The sequence below is a fragment of the Homalodisca vitripennis genome, chromosome 7, assembly GCF_021130785.1.
Source record: "Homalodisca vitripennis isolate AUS2020 chromosome 7, UT_GWSS_2.1, whole genome shotgun sequence".
Lineage (NCBI taxonomy): Eukaryota > Metazoa > Arthropoda > Insecta > Hemiptera > Cicadellidae > Homalodisca > Homalodisca vitripennis.
The window spans coordinates 134241723-134263507 of NC_060213.1; the positions used below are offsets into that span (position 1 = coordinate 134241723).

The 21785-nt window shown below is 32.1% G+C and overlaps 1 protein-coding gene across 2 annotated transcripts in view; it reads right to left on the reverse strand.

The window, feature by feature from the left end:
• The window catches only part of LOC124366358 (integrin alpha-PS2), a 312546-nt gene that overhangs the window by 109635 nt on the left and 181126 nt on the right, over positions 1–21785 (reverse strand). For both annotated transcript variants that reach the window (XM_046822855.1, XM_046822853.1), the window contains exon 5: positions 6373–6493. In XM_046822855.1, the coding sequence (XP_046678811.1) occupies positions 6373–6493 (121 nt within the window). The remainder of the gene's footprint in view (positions 1–6372; positions 6494–21785) is intronic.

A 21785-nucleotide genomic window follows, 5' to 3' on the forward strand; every position in this document is an offset into this window, starting at 1 on the left:
CGGGGTCGGGGTGTCTGTGTCTATTTGTATCTTTATAGCTCCACGCCCTGGCCAGATGTGCGGAGGTTCGCCCTGTCACGTCCGAGGGCGCGAGGGTCGAGGTCGAGGGTCGTCCCTTTGTTTTTCAACGATGCGGGAGTAAGGAAATAGGGCTGTAATTGTTAGAAACATTTCCCATCCTTCACAGTTCAAGACCTTTTCCCTAATGCTGGATCATGAAACGTCCTTTGCTTCTAAGAAGGTCCAAACCATATTTCCCGTTTTTGCCATGGGGTTGGTGAGACCTTCGTTGCATTCGCTCAGTTGTAGTTGTATTGGTGTGATCTTAGATGAGCATTTCCCACGTTTGACCATAAAGCAATGCCACAAGCAGGAATAGGAATACTCTCCGGGAGGAGACAGTCCGGGAAGGAATGTTCTCACCACCACTAGGGCCGGGGTCAGAGAGGCTGAGAGGAAGGCATTCCGCGATAGGCGAGATACCGTGATACTGAGGACAATGCGCGGTCTCCGCTGTCGGTGTAAAGTCACAACTTGATTGTGCGGCTATGATCTCAACTCTAGATTCCTCTATCACCTTCAGCCGCTTTCTTGCGAGAGCTCCGACCTTTTGAGGAGATTCAGATTCCTCTACCAACTTGTTAAAAATTTCTTTCTAGATATCATACCTAAAAATTACAAATTCCCTTATCACCGACAGCTGCTTTCTTGCGAGAGCCTTGACCTTATGATGAGATTCAGATTCCTCTAACATCTTTGTTTTTAATTTCTTGTTAGAAACCATCATATCTGGAAATTTCAAATTCATCTATCACCTTCAGCTGCTTTCTTGCGAAAGCACTGACCTTATGAGAAGATTCAGATTCCTCTAACAACTTTCTCTTTAATTTCTTGCTAGAAACCGTCATATCTGGAAATTTCAGATTCATCTATCACCTTCAGCTGCTTTCATGAAGAGCTCCGAGAGCTCCGACCTTTTTGAGGATATTCAGATTCCTCTGAAATCTTTTTTTTTAATGTCTTACTAGAAACCATCATACCTGTAAATTTCAAATTCCTCTATCACTTAATTTCTTGCAAAATTCTTGAACACAGAAATATATATTTCTCTTACACCTTCTACTGCTACATCTTTCTTGCAGGGAACCTGTGCACTTGAATAGATCCAGATTCATGTATTATCTTCTCTTACTTCTTGATAAAAATTTAGATAGATCAGGAATAAAGATTTTACTATCTATTCTGATAATGTATTTACACAAATTTTGGATACTGGAGAAAACCAGATGTTTCTATCATCGTCATCTATATGTAAATATTTGGAACTGAAAAAAAACCTGAGTCTTCTATAATCGCATGCTAATTTCATGCATAACTTGCAATAGTAGAGACATCTAGGTTCACTTATCTCTTGTGATAATTTATTGGTACAAATTTGAATACAGAACATATCAAGATCCCTCTATCAACTCGTGCTAATTTCTTTCGATACTGAAGAAGTTCGGATTTCTTTGATATCATATCTAATTTCTTGCAAGGAAAGCTGAATTCTGAGGAGATCAAGGTTTCTCTATAACATTCTTTGCTACATTCTTGCAAAAAATCGTAAAAAACTAAGTAAAGATAAGGAACCAAGTCCAAACGGCTCCATGGCAACACCCTTACTTGAATTTAAATGGCTTTTATCTAAATGGGCATTTACAATTAAACTATTTACTATAGAAGTCAAAATGTGTTATTGTAAGATTTTTTATCTAATTATAAGTGTTTATTTTCAAAGATACACTTAAATAATTCATTTATATAAGAGATATGACATGATTTATAGAGCTTTTTACGGATATTTCAAGAAGTATGTGTGCAAATATTACATTTAGTAATTTGTTAAATGTTGTTTTTATAGGACTATTAGAACAATATGTTGGTCCACATAAAGACTTTAAAAGGATCTATTTTCTGGCTATATTAGCCGTATTCATAGGAATATATAGACAAAAACGGCGACTACATAAACACATACGACAATATAAAATTGAATAGTATAAATATCTAATAGTTGAGACAAATCGTCAGCACTGATCTAAATTCTTTTTATAGGACGCGATGACGAACGTACAACCACACAAAAAGTGGTTAACAATAAGCGCACTTATTTTGGTCAGAGTCCAAAACATAATGTCATCACTTCTAGAACATAGGAACAAATAAGAATTTCCTTCTGGAGGAAATTTTGAAGCCGTGTTAACTCACAACTCTGGCTTACAACAAGTAACAAAATGACTTTTCGCATTCGGTTCCAACTTTACCTCCAGATGTGTCTCCTGACAGAAACCCAGCTATTATGAAGTAGATTAACTTGGGTTTGAAAAATATACAGTTTAACAAAAACACATTAATTTTAAAAAGAAGAAGAGGCGACCCTATTTTATATAATTTTGTACCAGCCCTCATGAGCCACTGGCTGTGCGAGGAATTTACGAAACAGGATATGAGGGAAAGTCGATACAGTACAAGGTCGATCTGACTGACAAAAAGTGCTACGGTCATAGACAGGATTTGAACCTGCGGTCTCACCATCGCAATTCTACATACCGACGCCTTAGACCACTCGGATACCGGCTCACCCAGAGATCACAGACATTACATGGTATCACTGATGGATGTCGACTCTTAACAGACACTAGGCACACTCTGGTCAGTTCTTTACGCTCATTGGCCTAGGATAGAGCCACACATGCACCGACCCCGTCATAGCAATAAATGCATGTACCGACTGTGACCAATATCTCCCTTAACGGCCGACTAACCGTCGTACTCCATCTCGGCACAATGGCACATTATCTCTGTATGGCACCCGGAAATTGCCGCAGAGCGCAAACCGGAAATTGGGACACCGGAGCGAGACGCACTCTTTGTTTACAGTCGCAAAAAATTTATAAAGGGCGTGCGCATATGACGTATCTCTCGATGGTTCAATTACCACAATACTTTTCCGCTATTCTACGTCAACGCTTTTTTAATTGGTCTAATCCCTGTGATCCAACAGACTGCGTAGCGACGCTAGCAACAACAAACTTAGACTACCACATGTTCAAATCAATAGTTAAATACAGTGTGTTCTACAAACACATCTATTGAATGCTACAAAACATTATTAGTATGTGAATTACCTTACCCATCCTGAATTTCCTGTCACTCCGGAAGCAGCGCTAAGGTTCTTATAGGACTAAGTGCAATTTATAACATTTCTTGAACAAAATCACACGTTGAGACATGCACCATTATCGAACTCGATCTTATTTGTGTGGAAATTTCAGGTCTGTAGCTAAGTATTTTCTCGAGATAACCCGCGAATGACAGACAGAAAGGGGATAATTTTTTCCAGTTTCCTGAATGACAGGCTTCGCCAATGCTCAGCCAATGCAACCGGAAAGAAGTTAAGAAATTGTTTGTAGCAGGTATTATGAAGGGTATTAATGATTATAAGACCATTTCATAATTTCATGCGAAGGTCTGAAGAGTTTCGAAAAGGTTTGATAAGCTTATTGTCATAAAAGAATAAAAAAAAATGAATAGCAAGGAAACTACATAAAAGTTCTAAATCAAAAGTAGACTTATTGATTTGCCTCTTACACGAAATTTATTTGATTGGCGAGGAACTTGGGGAAATGAATCCCTTTGATGCATTTTAATCAGACTAAAATAGTTACAATAGATGCAAATAAAAAATGTGAAAAAAAGAAAAGTTCTCCCAATTAAACTTACGTCTAACAAAAGTAACAACTCAAAAGAAGAATACTGTATCTAAAACAATGACATCTGAAAGTTATTTACTGCAGATTGTATCTGAGTAAATACACGTGATCTGTTCCCAAGTGCGCTGCCAACCGGCCTCACATTATCCGAGCTGTGGACGACAAACGGCCGATCTCTTCCGCTCATTAACGGAACACATTTATCAATTACTGCTCTCATTAATTACTTCGCCATCACAAACTGGCAGAAGTGCTCGAACAGCGGTCAGACTGGGTCGTCAAGCGGGGTGGCCTCTGATGACTGATCGCTTACACACAGGCGATAGACAGAGAGTGAGGACTACCACAAGGATTGTCCTTGGGACCGATGTTGTTCACTATTTTCTTTCCGTTCTGCTGTGTATAATTACGTGTTATTTAATCAAAGGGCGTGTAAACCTAACATAACAGACGAATATAAGGTTTTGTTAGTATGAAATTTGTTAATCACATTGATAACAGGATTTAAAATGTTTTTCAAAACAATGAAAAATGTAAAAAGAACTGTTAAAAATAATTCTTCTATTCCTTAATTACTACGTATAAAAGTTATTGCAGTGAATGAAAATTTTGTCTCTTAACCTTCCGTAGGGGCTATGATATCAACTCGACCACGTAGGATGTGGCGCTTTAAGTAATAATTGATTATTAACTTATTTTTGTACTTCTTTTCATGATAAGTAAGGAAAATTACTCACTCTTTACTAATAAAGCAATAAATTGTATAATAAGCTAAAAATTAAGTATGTGCATAAAATATAAATGAGCAAAACAACGACTAAAAACATATGTAAAATATAAAAATAAATAATAGATTAAAGATGTATACCTCGAATAACATTCACAACATTTATGCTTTCGATGTACTATCTTCCACGTTAAAACTCCTTAAGAAACACCTCAATACCCTTGTCGAAATAACGTACATTTATGAACGCAATTTTACGTTGTACTTTAATGAAATATTCCTTTAACTCTAACTCTTTAAGTGAGGCGTTAACAAATCGAATTTATTCTAGTAGTTTTTTAAGATTCCCACTGTTTCACAGATACAATTCGTATACTTTTTCACGAAAATGTACCCAACATTTAAAACGCTTTAAAAACATACTTTAAATTCTCGTACATTTATGTGTACGTTAAAATGACGTATAGTATACAACACAATTAAGCACATACATAAATTGTGTACTTCCACAAAGTTAAAGAAAGGTAAAACGAAATGTAACATACTCAACTAAGCAGTGTAAGATATGTAACAATGTAAGGTTAACAACACTAAAAGAAAGCGGAGCTAATAAATATCAACGAAAATAAACTGAAAAATAATAGGAAACAATATTGGTAGTCAAATACTATCTACGAATGTCGAGATTAGCTTCATTTCACCTTCTGTTTCGTACATCGTCTGAAATCTGACTGTCACAAAGTTGACAGCTGAAATCTGAAGTACATGTCTCAATAGATACAAAAATACTATTTGCATCGTTTTGATATCACAACTAGACTACAAAAGAGGTATGGCTGGTCAGACGGATTAAAAATGATAAAATGATGAAAAAGTATTCTGCATTATGTTCAGTGGTAAGTAGGATAATTATAAAATCTGAAAATTACTATGTTAGTGATGTGAATATTACACTAGAGGCTTTTTAATACTGCCTCTCAGCCTTACTGGGTGGAAGGCAGAGTTCCAACGAGGCATGCTCAGTGGTGAACCCTGAATTTGACAAAAGCGAAAAGCAACTTTGTTTTCGGTTGTACAAAAAGAGAGGTACAGTCTGAAATTCTTGCACTGTTGCCTAATAGTACAATCACCACAGTTAGTTAGAAATAATGTATAGTATTGTACACATGACGTAGTACAGTGGAAAGTGTTAATTGAATGTGAATGCTGAGTTTGGACGCTGTCACAGACTTGACTCTGAAGTCATGTTCGTCTGAAGAGACAAATACTAAGTCGGCTACTAAACTTCCAACCATAGGTACATTGTGTGTAGAAACCTCGGTTGACTCACCGTGCTTTGAGATCGTTTCACAAAAACTCATTTGTGCTCTTGATGAGAGAATGAGAAAACCTCTTCACCTACAGTATACTGCACTATATTTTGTATTCTAGGTGTCTCTGAGTTTGAGCTTCTTCGTGGCCAATTTTTTTGGATCTCTTCAGACGAATATGACTCCTGGAATCTGGGGAGCGTCTGATTCCAGATGCTGCACTGAGAGGAAAGTGAACTGGAGTTAAATTCATCATTCACACTGAATCAACCCTTCCCACCATAGCTAAATTATATGAAGGAACTTCGGTTGATCCACCTTGCTTAAAGATCGTGTCAGAAACGCTCAATTGTGCACCTGACGATACAATGAGAAAACCTCTTCACCTATATTGCACTGTATTTTGTATTATAAGTGTTTCTGAATTTGAGCTTCTTCGTCGCCAACTTTTTTGGATCCCTTCAGACCATCATGACTCCTGGAATCTGGAGAGCGTCTGATTCCAAGAAAGTAGAAAATGGAGCTAAACTCAATATCCACAATGTAGAGTAAGAAGGATTATTAGAATTACAATACTCACGAGTTCTACAGGGTGAGAATTCTGAGAAGTCCGTCATCTGGTTTTTGGCTACGTAGCATGTTCCGACGGGATCTCGCCTGTTGAGATGGGTTGAGAACCACACGTATCGGGGGGCACAGGCCTGAAAGAAAAACACACCGTTAATTATTTGGACACTGTAAATTTTCCCAAAAAAAATTTTGGGGGGTTTTTTAAGTTTTCCAATAAACCCCAAAATTTTGGGAAAAAATTTTTTTAAAAAAAAAAATTTTTTTTCCCTTTTAAAAAAAATTTTTTTTAAAAAATTAAGGATTTTAAAAAATTTTTTTGCCCAAAAAAAAAAAAAAAAAAAAAAAAAAGGGGAAAAAAAAAGGGGTTTTTTTTTTTTTTTTAAAAAAAAAAAAAAAAAAATTTTTAAAAAAAAACCCCCCCCAAAAACCTTTTTTTTTAAAAAAATTTTTTTTAAAAATTTTTTTGTTTAAATGAAAAAAAAATTTTCCCCCAAAAAAAACCCCCAAAAAAAATTTTTTTGAAAAAGGAAAAAGGGTTGTTTTCAAAAGGGTTTTTTGGGAAAAAAGGGCCGGGTTTTTTTTTTTTTTTTAAAAAAAAAAAATTTTTTTAAAAACCAAAACCCATTTAAATTTTTTAATTAAAACCCTTTTTTTAAAACCAAAAAATTTTTTTTTTTTAAAAGTTTTTCCCCTTTGGGTTTTTTGGGGTTTTTTAAAAATTTTAAAATTAAAAAAAGGGTACCTTTTAAAAAAAAAGAAAAATTTTTTTTCCCCCCTTTTATTTTTCCCCTTTTTCCCCCGGGGGTTTTTTTTTTTTTTAAAAAAAAACCCCCTTTTTTTCCCCAAAAAAAAGGGGGGGCCCCCTTTTTAAATTTTTTTTTTAAAAAAAAATTTTTTTGGGGAAAAATTTTGGGTTTGGGGGGGTTTTTTTTAAACCCTTAAAACCCCCCTTTTTCCCCCCAAAAAAAAATTTTTAAAATTTAACCCGGGTTTTTTTTTAAAAAAAAAATTTGGGAAAATTTTTTTTGGAGTTTTTTTTAAAATTTTTTGGGGGCCCCCCCCAAATTTTTTTAAAAAAAATTTTTTTTTTTAAAACCCTTTTGGGGGGGTTTTTTTTTTTTCCCCCCCCTTTTTTTTTTAAAAAAATTTTAAAAATTTTTTGGGTAAAAAAAAACCCCCCTTTCCCCCCCCCTTTTTAAATTTTTGGGTTTTAAAAATTTTTTTTTAAAAGGTTTAAAAAGGTTTTCAAAAAAAAAGGGCCAAAGGGGGGGGAAAAAAAATAATAAAAATTTTTTAAAAAAACCCCCGGGGCCAAAAAAAATTTTTTTTTTCCCCCAAATTTTCCCCATTTTTTTTTAAAAAAAAAATTTTTTTCCCAAAAATAAAAAAAGGAAAAAAATTTTTTTTTTAAAAAAAAAAAAGGGGGGGAAAAAAAAGTAAAAAAATTTAAAAAAAATTTTTTTTTTTTAAAAAATTTTTTAAAAAATAATTTTTTTTTTAAAAAAATTTTTTAAAAAAATTTAATTTAAAAAAAAAAATTTTTTAAATTTTAAAAAATAAAAAAAAAAAAAAATTTTTTTTTTTTTTTAAAAAAAAATTTTTTTTAAAATTTTTTTTCCCCCAAAAAGAAAAAAATTTTAAAAAAGTTTTTTTCCCCCAAAATTTTTTAAAAATTTTTTTTTTAAAAAAAAATTTTTTCTAAAATTTTTAAAAAAAATTAAAAAATTTTTAAAAAATTTTTATTTTTTTTTTTAAAAAATTTTTTAAAATAATTCCCAAAAAATTTTTTAAAATTAAAATTTAAAAATTTAAAAAAATTTGGAAAAAAAATTTTTTTAAAAAATTTTTAAAATTAAAAAAACCCCAAAAAAAAGGGGGGGAACCCAAAGGGAAAAAACCCAAAAGGGCCCCCCCCCCCAAAAACCCAAAATTTTTTAAACAAACCCCCCAAAAAAAGGGGGTTTAAAAAAAACCCCCCCAAAATTTTTTAAAACCCCAAAATTTTTGAAAAAAAAATTTTTTTTTAAAAAACAAAAAAATTTGGGGAAAATTTTTTTTTTAAAAATTTTAAAATTTTAAAATTTTTGGAAAAAAATTTTTTTTTTTTTCCCCCCCCTTTTAAAAAGGGAAAAAAAACCCCTTTTTTTAAAAAAAATTTTAAAAACCCCCCAAAAAAAAAAATTTTTTAAAAAATTTAAAAAAACCCCTTTTGGCCCAAAAAATTTTTTGGGAAAAAAAAAGGGGGGGGTTTTTTTTCCCCGGGGCCAAAAAACCCCCCTTTTCCAAAAAAAAGGGGTTTTTGGCCTTTTAAAACCCCCCCCCTTTTTTAAAAAAAAATTTTTTTTTTTTTAAAAAAAATTTTTTTAAAAAAATTTTTTTTTAAAAATTTTTTCCAAAAAAAAAAAAATTTTTTTTTTTTAAAAATTTTTTTTTTCCAATTTTTTTTGGGTTTTTTGGGGAAAAAAATTTTTAAAAAAAAAAAAACTTTTTTTTTTTTTTTTTTTTTTTTTAAAAAAAGGAAAAAAAAAAAAAAAAAAAAAAAAAACCCTTTAAATTTTTAAAAAAAAAATTAAAAAAAAAAATTTTTTAAAATTTTTTTTTTTTTTTAAAAAACCCCAAAAAAAAAAAAATTTTTGGTTTTTTTTTTTTCCCCCCTTTTTAAAAGGGGTTTTGGTAAAAATTTTTTCCCCCCCGGGGAAAAAAATTTTAAAAAAATTTTGGGGGGGTTTCCTTTTTTTGAAAAAAAAAAAAATTAAATTTTTTTTTTTTTAAAAAATTTTGAATTTTTTTTTTTTTTTTTTAAAAAAAAAAAAAACCCCCCCAAAAAATTTTTAACAAAAAATTAAAAAAAAAAAAAATTTAAAAAATTTTTTTTGGGGGGGGAAAAAAAAAAAAAAAAACCCCCCGGGAAAAAAAAAAAAATTTTTAAATTTTTTTTAAAAATTTTTTTTGGGGGGGGTTTTTTTTTTTTTGGTTTTTTTTTTTTTTTTTTTTTTTTTTGGGGGGAAAAAAAAAATTTAAAACCAAACCCCCCCTTTTTTTCCCCCCCCAAAAAAAAAAGGGGTTTTTTTTCCCCCAAAAAAAATTTTTTAAAAAAATTTTTGGGGGAAAAAAAAAATTTTTTTTTTTTTTTTCCCCCTTTTTTAAAATTTTTAAAAATTTAAAAAAAAACCCGGAAAAATCCCCCTTTTAAAAGGGGTTTCCGGGAAAAAAACAAAACCCCTTTAAAAGGGGGGTTTGGGGGGTTAAAAACCCAACCAAAAAAATTTAACCTCCCCTTTTTTAAAAAAAAAAGGGAAAAAAATTCCCAATTTTGGGGGGGCCCCTTTTTTAAAAAAAAAGGGGCCCCTTTTTTAAAAACCAAAAAAAAAAAAAAAAGGGGAAAAGGAAAAAAAAAAAAACCCCCCCAAAAAATTGGGCCCCCGGAAACCTTTAAAAAATTTTTTAAAGGCCCCCCCCTTTTTTTTTCCCCCAAAAAAAATTAAAAAACCAATTTTTTTTGGGGAAAAAAAAAAAAAAAAAAAGGGGGAAAACCCCAAAAAATTTTTGGGGAAAAGGCCCCCCCAAAGGGGGGGGCAAAAGCCCGGGAAAACCCCCAAAAAAAAAAATTTTAAAAAAAAAATTTAAAAAAAAAAAAGGGTTTTAAAAAAAATGTTTTTAAAAAATTTTTTTTTTTTTAAAAAATTTTTTAAATTTTTTTGGGGGGGGAAAAAAAATTTTTTTGGGGGGGGGTTTTTTGGGGGGGGGGGGGTTGGGGGGGGGGGCCCCCAAAAAAAGGGGGCCCTTTAAAAAAAAAATTTTTTAAAAATGGGGGAAAAAAAAATTTTCGGGGGGGGGGGTTTTGGTTTTTTTTTTTTTTTTAAAAAAAAATTTTTTTAAAAAGGTAAAAAAATTTGGGGGGAAAAATTTTGGAAAAATAAAAAAAAAAATTTTTTTTTTTTAAAAATTGAAAAAAAGGGAAAAACCAAAAAATTTTTTTAAAAAAAATTTTTTTAAAATTTTTTGGGGGTTTCCCAAAAACCCCTTTTTCCCCTTTTATTTTTTTTTCCCCCTTTCCCCCAAAATAAATTTAAAAAATTTTTAAAATTTTTTTTTTTTTTTTAAAATTTTTAAAAATTTTAGGGAAAAAAAAAAAACCCCCCCAAAAAATTTTTTTTTTTTTTTTAAAAAGGAATAAAAGGGCCCCCTTTTTTTAAAATTTCCCCCCCCCTTTTTTAAAAAAAAAGGGAACCCGGGGGAAAACAAAAAAAAAAACCCCCCCCAAAAAAATTTTTTTTTTAAAAAAAAACCTGGGGGTTCTTCCCAAAAAAAACCCCAAAAGGGTTTTTTTTTTTTCCCCCTTTTAATTTTCTTTTTTTAAAAAAATTTTTTTTTTTTCCCCAAAATCTTTTAAAAAATTTTTAAAACCCGGGGGGGCCCCCGGGGAAAAAAATTTTTAAAATTTTTAAAAAATTTTGGGGGGGGCCCCTTAATTTTTTTAAATTTTTTTTTAAAAAACTAAGGGCCCCTTTTTTTTTTTACCCTTAAAAAAAGGGTTTTAAAAATTTTTTAATTCTTTTTTTCCGGAAAATTTAAAAATTTTTAAAAAATTTTTTTTTAAAATTTAAAAATTTTTAAAAAATTTTTTTAAAAAAAAAAATTTTTTTAAAAATTTTTCTTAAAAAAAAGGGAATTTTTTTTAAAAATTGGTTTCCCCCAAAAATTTTTTTATTTCAAATTTTTTTTTTTTTTTTTGGTTTTTTTCTTTTGGTTCCCCCCCCCCCAAAAAATTAAAAAACAAAAAAAAACCAAAGGGGGTTTTTTAAAAAAATTTTTTTTTGGAAAAATTTTTTTAAAAATTTTTTGGGGGGGGGGGTTTTTTCCCTTTTTAAAAAAAGGGTTTTTTTTGGGTTTTAAAGGGGAAAAATTTTTAAAAAAAAAAAAAAAAAAAATTTGGGGGGGTTTTAAAAAAAAAAAAAGGGGGGGGGGGGGGTTTTTTGGGGGGAAAAAAAGGGGGCCCGAAAAACAAAATTTCCCCCGGTTTTTTTTTTTTTTCCCCCCAAATTACCCAAAAAAAAGGGGCCCCAGTTTCCGGGGTTTTTTCCAAAAATTTTTTAAAATTTTTTTTCCCAAAAGGGGCCCCCCCTTTTTTTAAGGAAAAAAAATCCGGTTTTTTATTTTTGGGGAAAAAAATTAAAAATTTTTCCCGTTTTCCTTTTTTGGGTTTTAAAAAATTTTTTTTTTTTAAAAAAAAAACCCCCTTTTTTTTTTCCCCCCCCCCGGGGCCCCAAAAAGGCCGGGGGGGGAAGGGGGTTTTAAAAAAAAGGGGTTTAAAAAAACCCCCCAAAAAAAGCCAAAAAAATTTTTTGGGAAGGTTTTTGGGGGAAAAAATTTTGGGGTTGGGGGAAAAGGGTTTTTTTTTTTTTAAAAAAGGGGGGGGGCCCAAAAAGGGTTTTTTTTTCCCTTTTTAAAATTTTTTCCCCCCTTTTTCCCCCCCCCCCGGGGGGGGGAAAAATTAAAATTTTAAAATTTGGGGGGGGCCCCCCCCCAAAAAAATTTTTTTTTCCCAAAAAAGGAAAAAACCAAATTTTGGGGAAAAAAAATTTTTTAACCCTTTTGGGGGTTTTTTTTTTTTTTTAAATTTTTAAAAAAAGGTGGGGGGGGAAAAAAAAAAAATTTTAAAAAAAAACCCCTTTTTAAACCCAAAAAAGGGAAAAAATTTTGAAAAAATTTTTTAAAAAAGGGTTAAAACGAAAAGGGTTTTCCCAAAAGGGAATTTTTTTTTTTTAAAAAAAAAAAGGGGCCCGGGGGAAAAAAAAATTTTAAAAAAATTAAACCCCCCAAAAAAAAAAAACCCCCCCCCCCCGGGGGGAAAAATTTGGGGGGGGGGAAAAAGGAAAAAGGGGGAAAAAACCCCTTTTCCCCAAAAGGAGGGAAAAATTTTTGGGGCCCCTGGGGGGGGTTTTTTTCCGGTTAAAAAAAGGGAAGGGTTTTGGTTTGGAAAAAAAAATTTTTTTTTTTTAAAAATTTTTTTTTTTTTAAAAAAAAAATTTTTTAAAGGGGGTTTTAAAAAATTAATTTTTCCGGGGGGGAAAAAAGGGCCCCTTTTTAAAAATTTTACCAAAAAATTTTAAAAAAAACCAAAAAAAATTTTTTTTTTTTCCCCCCCAAAAAAGGGGTTTTTTAACCAAAAAAAAGGGGGGTTTTGGGGAATTTTTTTTGGGGGTTTTTAAAATTTTTGGGTTTTTTTGGGGGGCCCAAAAAAAATTTTAAACCCAATTAAAATTTTTTGGAATTGGGGGAAAAAAAATTTTTAAAGGGGAAAATTTTGGTTTTTTTTTTTTTTTTTTAAAAAAAGGGGGGGGGTTTTTTCCCCCGGCTTTTTTTTTTAAAAATTTTTTCCAAAATGCCTTTTTTGGGGGGAATCCCCCCCCGGGGGGGGGGGGGGGGGGGGGGGGGGGGCCCAAAAGGGGGGGGGGGGGGGAAAAATCTTTTTTGGGGTTTTTTTTTAAAAATTTTTTGGGTTTTTTTTTTTTAAAAAAAAAATTTTTTTTTGGGGGTCCCTTTGAAAATTTAAAAAAAAGGGGGGAAAATTTGGTTTTTATTTTTGGGGAAAAAAGGGGGGAAAAAAAAAGGGTGTTTAACCCGGGGGGGGTTTTTGGGGGGAAACTTTTGGGGGGGGAAATTTTGGGGGGGTTTTTTCCCCGGGGGAAAAATTTTTTTTTAAAAAAATTTGGGAAAATTCCTTTTTAAAAATTGGGGGTTTCCAAAAACCCTTTTTTTGGGGGGGGGGGAAAAATTAAAAGGGTTTTTTTGGGAAAGGGGGGTTTTTTTAAAAAAAATTTTTTGGGGAACCCGGGGGGGTTTGTTTTTTTTTTGATTTTTTTTTTTGGGGGGGGGGTTTTTGGGGGGGGGGGGAAAAATTTTCTTTGGGTGGGGGGGGGTTTTGGTTTTTAAAACCTTTTTTTAAAAAAATTTTTTAAGGAAAAATTTTTTTTTGGGCGGGGGGGGTTTTTTTTTTTTTGGGGGTTTTTTTTTGATTTATTTTGGGGGGGAAAAGGGGGTTTTAAATTTTGGGGAATTAAATTTTGGGGGGGGGGTTTTTTAATTTTTTTTTAAATTTGGTTTTTTTTTTAAAAAAAAAAAGGTTTTTTTAAAAAAAAATTTTTTTTTTAAGGGTTTTAAATTTTTTGGGGGACCCAATTTTTTTTAAAATTTTTGGGCCGGGGGGGGGTTTAAATTTTTTTTGGTTTGGGGGGTTTTTTTTAAAATTTTTTTTTTAATTTTTTTTTTTAAAAGGTTAAAATTTTAAAAAAAAAAAGGGGGAAAATTTGGGGGGGGGAAAAAGGTTTTTCCCCAATTTTTTTTCCCCTTTTTTTTTAAAAAAATTTTTTTGGGGGGAAAAAAAGGGTTTTAAGGCGGGGGGAAATTTAAAGGGGGGGGTTTTTTTTTGGGGGGGGTTTTTGGGGGGAAAAATTTTTTTTAAAAAATTTTTTTGGGGGGGGTTTTTTTTTTTTTTTGGGGTTTTTTTTAAAAAACCTTTTTTGGGGTTTTCGGTTTGGGTTCCCTTTTTTTTTTTAAAAAAAAGGGGGGTTGGGGGGGGTTTTTTTTTTTGGGGGGAAATTTTTTGAATTTTTTTTGGGGGGGGGAAAAAAGGGGGAAAAAATTTTTGGGGGTTAGAGGGTTTTAAATTTTTAAATTTTGGGTTTTTTGGTTAAAAAATTTTTTTTTTTTAAAAAATTTAAAAAAAAATTTTTTTTTTTTTTTTAAATTTTTTTAAAAGGGGGAAATTTTTCCCCCGGGGGTTTTGGGGTTTTTAAAAAACCCCAAAATTCTTTGGGGGGTTTTGGAAATTTTTTGGGGGGAAATTTTTGGGGGGGGGAAATTTTTTCCCTGGGCCAAAAAAAAAAAATTTCCTTTTGGGGGTTTTCCGGGTTTTGGGGTTTTAAAAACCCGGGGGGGGGGTTTTTGGGGGGTTTGGGTTGGGGGGGTTTTTTTAAATATTTTTTTAAAAAATTTTTTTGGGGCCTTTTTTTTTTGGGGATTTCCCCTTTTTTTTCCCCCCCCCCTTTTAAAAAAAGGGGGGGGGGGTTTTTTCCCTTTAATTGGGGGGGTTTTTAAAGGGGGGGGAACCTTTTTAAAAAGGGTTTTTAACCAAAAACCCCCCAAAACCCCTTGGGTTTGATTGGGAAAAAAAAAGGGGGGCCCCAATTTTAAAAATTTTCCCGGGGTTTTTAAAAAATTTTATTTTTGGGGGCTTTTTTAAAAAGGGGGGGTTTTTTTTTTTTTTTCCCCAAAAACCGGGGGAAAAAAAAAATTTTTAAAACTTTTTTTTTTTGGTAAAAAATTTTTAAAATTTTCCTTAAAAAAGGGGTAAAATTTTTAAAATTTAAACCCCCCCGGGGGAAAATTTTTTTTTTTTTTTTTGGGGGGGAATTAAGGGGTTTTTTTGGGGGGTTTTTTGGGGTTTTTGGGGGAAACAAAAAAAAAAAGGGGAAAAAAAATTGGGTTTTTTTTTTTTTTGGGGGGGGGAAAAAATTTTTTTTTCCCCCCAAAATTTGAAAAAAATTCCCCAAAAAGGGGTTTTTTTTTTGGGGGGTTAAATTTTTTTTTTAAAAAAATTTGGGGGTTTTTTCCCCCCGGGGGGTTTTTTTTTTGGCCAAAAATTCCTTTGAATTTTTGGGGGGGGGGGAAAAATTTTTTTTAAAATTTTTTTTAAAAAAAAAAATTTTTTTTAAAAAAACCGTTGATTTTTTAAAAATTAAAGGGGGAAGGGGTTTAAAAAAAAAAAACCCCTTTGGAAAAAATTTTTTTAAATTTTTTCCTTTTTTTGGGGGGAAAAAAAAAAAATTTTTTTAAAAAAGGTGACAAAAAATTGGGGGGAAAAATTTTAAATTTTTTCCCAAAAAAAAGGGGGGGGGGAAACCCCTTGGGAAATTTTTTTTTTTTGGGGGGTAAAATTTTTTTTTTGGGGTGGAAAAAAATTTTTTTTTAAAAAAAAAAATTAAAAAAAAAATTTTTTTTCCCAAAAATTTTAAAAAAAGGGGCCAAAAAAAAAAATAAAAGGAAAAAAATTTTTAAAAAAAAAAAGGGGTTTTTTTTTAAAAATTTTTGGGGTTTTTTTTTTGGGGTTTTTTTAAAAAAAATTTTTTAAAAAAAAAATTTTTTTAAATTTAAATTTAAAAAAATTTTTAAAAATTTTTTTTTTTTTAAAAATTTTTTTTTTCCCCCCGGGCCCCAAAAAAAAATTTTAAAAAAAAAAAATTTTTAAAAAAAAAAATTTTTAAAAATTTTTGGGTTTTTTAAAAATTTTTTGGGGAAAAAAAAAAAGGGGGGGTTTTTTTTAAAAAAACCCCCCTTTTTTCCCGGAAAATTTAAAAAGGGGGCCTTTTTTTTTTAAAAAAAGGGGGAAAAATTTTTTTTTTTAAAAAAAATTTTAAATTTTTAAAAAATTTTTTCCCTTTTAATTTTGGGAAAAAAAAAAAAAGGGCCCCCCCCCGGGGGGGAAAATTTTCCTTTGGGAAAAAGGGGGTTTTTGGGAAAAAAATTTTAAAATTTTAAAAAAAATAAAAAAAATTTTTTTAAAAAAAAATTAACCTTAAAAAAAAAAAAAAGGGGGTTTAAAAAAAAAATTTTTTTTGGGGGGGGGAAACCCGGGCCTTTTTAAAACCCCAATTTTTTTTTTAAGGGGGGGGGGGGTTTTTTTTAAAAATTTTTAAAAAAATTTAAAAAAAAAAAAAAAAACCCCTTTAAAAAAATTTTTGGGGGGGGGGGGGAAAAAAAAAAAAAAATTTTTTTTAAAAAAACCCCTTTTTAATTTTTAATTTTTCCAAAAGGGGTTTTTTTTAAAAAATTTTGCCCTTTTTTTTAATCCCGGGGGAAAAAAAAAGGGGGAAAAATTTTTGGGGGGGGAAAACCTTTTTTTTCCCCCCCCCCCCCCAAAAAAAAAAAAAGGGGTTTTGGGGGAAAACCATTTTTTCCTTTTAAATTTTAATTTTTAATTTTTTTTCCCCTTTTTCCCCCGGGGGGGGGGGGGGGGGTTTTTTTGGGTTTTTTTTTTTTAAAAAAATTTTTTAAAAAAATTTTTAAAAAAAATTAAAACCCCCAAGAAAAAAAAAAACCCCCAATATTTTTTTAAAAAGGGAAAAAAAAAATTTTTTTAAAAAAAAAAAAAAAGGGGGGTTTTGGGGGAAATTTGAAAAAAGGATAAAAAATTTTTTTTTAAAAAAAATTTTTTTTAATTAAAATTAAAAGATTAAAAAAGGGGGGGGGGAAAAAAAAAAAAATTTTTTAAAAAATTTTTAAATCCCCCCCCAAAAAAAAGGGGGGGGTTTTTAAATTTGGGGGAAAACCCCAACCCCGGGGGGGGGGTTTGGGGGGGGGGTTGGGGGAAACCTTTAAAAATTTTAAAAAAGGGGGGGTTTATTTTAAAAAAAAGTTTTTTTGGGGGGGGGGGAAAAAAAACCCCAAAAAATTTTTTTTTAAAAAATTTTTTTTGGGGGTTAAAAAAAGGGGGGGGAAAAACAAATTTTTTGGGGGGGTTTTAAAGGGGGGGTTTTTTTTGGGGGGGGGGGGGGGGAAAAAAAAAAGGGGGGGGGGGGGGGGAAAAAAACCCGGGTTGGAAAAGGGGGAAAAAATCCTTTTTTCCAAAACCCCCGGGGGGTTGGGGGGAAAAAATTTTTTTTTTTTTGGGGGGGTTTTTCCAAAAAAAGGGAAATTTTTTTTTTTAAAAAAAAATTTTTTTTTTAAGGACTAAAAAAAACCCGGGGGTTTTTTTCCCTTTGGGTTTTTTTTTTTTAAAAAATTGGGGGGGGGGTTTTTTTGGGGGGGGGGGGAAAAGGGAAAAGGGGGGGGGGGGGCCCGGGGGAAAAATTTTTGGGGAAAGAAAAAAAAGGGGTTAGGGGGGTTGGGAAAAAAAAATTTTTTCCCCCCGGGGGGGGGGTTTTTCCCCAAAAAAATTTTTTAAAAGGGGGGAAAAAATTTTTTAAAATTTTTTTTTTTTTTTGGGGGGGGGGTTTTAAAACCGGGGGAAAAAAAAGGGGGGGGCCCCGGTTTTTTTTAAAGTATTTGGGGGGGGGGGAAAAAAAAAGGGGGGGGAAAAAAAAAAAAAGGGGGGGGTTTTTTCCCCCTTTTTTGGGGGTTTTGGGGGGGGGGGGAAAAATTTATGGTTGGGGGAAGGGGGGAAAAAAGGGGTTTGGGGGGGGGTTTTTAAAAAAAAGGGTTTGGGGCCCCCGGGGTTTTGGGAAAAAAGTTTTTTTAAAAAAATTTTTTGGGGGGTTATTGGTTTAAGGGTTTTTTTTTTTTTTTAAAAGGGGGGGTTTTTTTTTAAAATTTTTAAATTTTTAAAAAAGGGGTTTTAAAAAAATTTAAAAGGGGCCTTTTTTGGGGAAATTTTTTTTTTTTTAAAAAATTTTTTTGGGTTTTTTTTAAAAAAATTGGGGTTTTTTTTTTTTTTTTTTTTTTTTGGGGGGGGGGTTTTTTGGGGGGTTTTTGGGGGTTTGGGGGTTGGGGGGGGGGTTTTAAAAAGGGGGGGGGGGGGGGGGGGGGGGTAAAAAAGGGAAAAAGGGGTTTTTTTTTTGGGGTTTTTTTTTTAAAAAAGGGGGTTTTTTGGGGGGGTAGGGGGTTTTTTTTGGGGGGGGTTTTTTTTTAAAAAAAGGGGGGGGTTTTTTTGGGGGGGGGGGGTTTTTTTTTTTAAAAAAAATTTTTAAAAAGGGTTTGGGGAAAATTTTTTGGGGGAAAAATTTTTTTTTTTTAAAAAAAAGGGGGGGTTTTTTTTAAAAGGAAAAAAATTTTTAAAAAAAAATTTTTTTTAAAAAAAAAAAAATTAAAAAAAAATTTTTTTTTTTTTTAAAAATTTGGGGGGTTTTTTTTTGGGGGGGTTTGGGGTTTTTTTTTTTCCCGTTTTTTTTTTTTAAAAAAAAAAATTGGGGTTTGGGAAAAAAAAATTTTTTAAAAAGGGGGTTTTTTTTTGTTTGGAAAAATTTTTTTTTAAAATGGGAAAAAAAAAAAGGGGGGGAAAAGGGGGTTTTTTTTAAAAAAATTTTGGGGGGGGGGGAAGGGAGAGAAAGGGAAATTTTTAAAAAAAAACAATTTTTTTAAAAAAAAAGGGGGGGGTTTTTTAAAAAAAATTTTTTTTTAAAAATTTTTTTTAAAAAAAAAGGGTTTGGGGGGTTTTTTTTTTTTTTTGGGAATTTTTTAAAAAAAAAAAAAGGGGGGGGGGGCCCAATTTTCCCAACCCCCAAAACCCCTTTTTTTTTGGGGGGGTTTTTTTTGGGGGGGTTTTTAAAAGGGGGGGGAAAAAGGGGGTTTTTTTTTTAAAGGGGGGGGGGGGCAAAAAGGGGAAAACGGGTTTTTTTTTTGGGGGGGGGGAAAAAAATTTTGGGGGGGGGGGGGGAAAAAATTTTTTTTTAAAAAAAAATTTTAAAAAATTTTTTTGGGGGTGGTTTTTTTTTTTCGGGGGGGAAAAAAAAATTTTTTTTTAAAAAAAATTAGGGGGGGGGGGTTTTTTAAAAAAAATTTTTTTTTTAAAAAAAAAAAAAAATTTTTAATTTTTTTTCCCTTTTGGGGGGGGGGGAAAAATTTTTTTGGGGGGGGGGGGGGGGTTTGGATTTTTTAAAAAAAAAGGGGGGAAAAAGGGTTTTTTTGGGAAAAATTTTTTTTTTAAAAAAATTTTTTTTTTTAAAATTTTTTTTGGGGGGGTTTTTGGGGGGAAAAGGGAAAGGAAAATTTAAAAAAAAAATTTTTTTAAAAAAATTTTTTTTGGGGTTTTCCCCCCTTATTTTTTTTTTTAAAAATTTTTTTAAATTTTTTTTTTAAAAAATTTTAAAAGGGGGGGGGGGTTTTTTTTTGGGGGGGGTTTTTTTTTCCCCCTTTTTGGGGTTTTGGGGAAGGGGGGTTTTTTTTTTTTTAAAAAAAGGGGGTTTGGGAAAAAGGGGGCCCGGGGGGTTTTTTCCCCAAATTTTTTGGGGAAAAAAAAGGGGGGAAATTTTTTTCCCCCCCCCCCCCCCCCAAAAAAAGGCGGGTCAAATTTGGGGGGGGGGGGGAAAAATTTTTTGGTAATTCCCCCCAAAGGGGTTTTTTGGGGGGAAAAGGGGGGGGGGAAAAAAAGGGGGGGGGTTTTGGGGGGGGGGGGCCCCGGGGGGTTTTTGGGGGGGAGGGGGGGGGCCCTTTTTTGGGGGGGGGGAAAACCCCCCCGGGGGAAGGGGGTTTCCGGTTTAAAGGGGGGGGGGGTTTGGGGGAAAAAAATTTTTTAAAAAAAATTTTTTTTTAAAAGGGGGGGTTTTTTTAAAAAAAATTTTTTGGGGGGAAATTTTTTTTGGGGGGGGGGAAAAAAAAAAAACCCAAAATTTTTTTTAAAAAAATTTTTTTTGGGTTTTTTTTGGGGGTAAAAATTTTGGGGGGGGGTTTTTAAAAATTTTTTTCAAAAAATTTTTTTTGGGTTTTTTTTTTTGGGGGGGAAAAGGAAAAAAATTTTTAAAAGGAAAAAAAAAAAAAATTTTTGGGGGGGGGGGTTTTTTTTGGGGGGTTTAAAAAAAAAAAAAAATTTTTTGGATTTTTTTTTGGGGGTAAAAAAAAAAAAACCCCCAAAAAAAAAATTTTTTTTGGGGGGGTTTTTGGGGGGGGGGTTTGGGGGGGGTTTTTTTTTTAAAAATTTTTTTATTTTTTTTTTTTTTTGGTTTTGGGGGGGGGTTTTTAATTTAATTTTTTTTTTTAAAAAAAAATTTAAAGGGGTTTAGTTAAAAAAATTTTTTTTTTTAAAAAAAAGGGGGAATTTTTTTTGGGGGGGGGAAAAAAAAGGGAAAAAACCCGGGGGGAAAAAAAAATTTTTGGGGGGGGGGGGGTTTTTTTAAAAAAAAAAGGGGGGGGGGGGGAAAACTAAAAAAAAATTTTGGGTTTTTTTTTCCCAATTTTTTTAAAAAAGGGGGCGGAAAAAAAAAAAATTTTTTTTAAAAAAAGGGGGAAAAAGGGCCAAAAAAGGGGGGGGGAAAAGGGAAATTTTTTTTTTTTTTGGGGGGGGGTTTTTTTTTTGGGGGGGGAAAAAAAAGGGTTTTTTTTTTAAAAAAAAAAAAGGGTTTGGGGGGGGGCCCGGGGTTTTTAAAAAAATTTAAAAAAAAGGGGGAAAAAAAAAAAAAAGGGGAAAAAAAAATTTTTAAAAAAAAGGGGGGGGGGGGGAAAAAAAATTTTTTGGAAATAAAATTTTTTTTTAAAAAAAATTTGGGAAAAAAATTTTCCTTTTTTTAAAAGGTTTTTTTTTTTGGTTTTAAAAAAATTTTTTTTGGAAAAAAAAAAAAAAGGGTTTTTGGGTAAAAAATTTTTTTTTTCCCCCCCTTTGGGGGTTAAAAATTTTTTAAATTTGGAAAAAATTTTTCCCCCTTTTTTTTGGGGGAATTGGGTTTTTTTTTTGGGGGGGAAAATTTAAAAATTTTTAAAATTTTTTTGGGGGGGGTTTTTTTTTTTGGGGGGAAAAAAATTTGGGGGTTTGGGGGGGGTTTTAAAAAAAGGGGGGGGGGGGGGGTTTTTTTTGGGGGGGGTTTTTAAAGGAAGGGGGGGGGGGGGGTTTGGGGGGGGGGGAAAAGGGGGGGTTTGGGGCCCCCCCCCAAAGGGGGGGGGGGGGGGTTTTTAAAAATTTAAAAAAAAAAAGGGGTTTTTTGGGGGGTTTTTTTTAAAAAAAAAGGGGGGGGGTTTTTTTGGGGGGGGAAAGGGGAAATTGCCCCTTTTTAATTTTTTTAAAAAATTCCCCTTTTTTTTTTTTTTTTTTAAAAAGGGGGGGGGGGGGTTTTTTTTTGGGGGGTTTTTTTTTTTTTAAAAAATTTTTTTTTTTAAAAAAAAAAAAAAGGGGGGGGGGGGGGGGGGTTTTTTTTTTAAGGGGGAAAATTTAAAATTTTTTTTTCCCCCCCGGGTTTTTAAAATTTTAAATTAAATTTTTAAATTTTAATTTAAAAAAAAAAAGGCCCAAAGGGGTTTTTTTTTAAAAAGGGGAAAAAAAGGGGGGGGGTTTTTTTTTTTTGGGGGAAAAAAAAAAAATTTTCAAAAAAAATTTTTTAAATTTTTTTTAAAAAATTTTTTTTTTTTTTTGGGGGGGGGGGGGGAAAAAAAAGGGGGGTTTTTTTTTTTTGGGGGGGGGGGGGTTTTTTTTTGGGGGTTTTTTTTCCCCGGGTTTTTTTGGGGGTTTTTGGGGGAAAAAAAAAAAATTTTTTAAATTTTTTTTTTGGGTTGGGGGGTTTTTTAAAAAGGGGGGGGGAAAGTTTTTTAAATTTTTTTTTTAAATTTTAAAAAGGGTTTTTTTGGGGGGGGGGGTTGGGGGGGTTTTTGGGGAGTGTGGGGGGGGGGGGGGGGGGGGGGGGGTTTAAGATTGTTTTGAAAAATAGATATTAATTTGGGGGGGGATATTTTTAAGTTTTGGTATAATTTGGTTTTGTGTTTTTTTTTTTTTTGGGGGGGTTT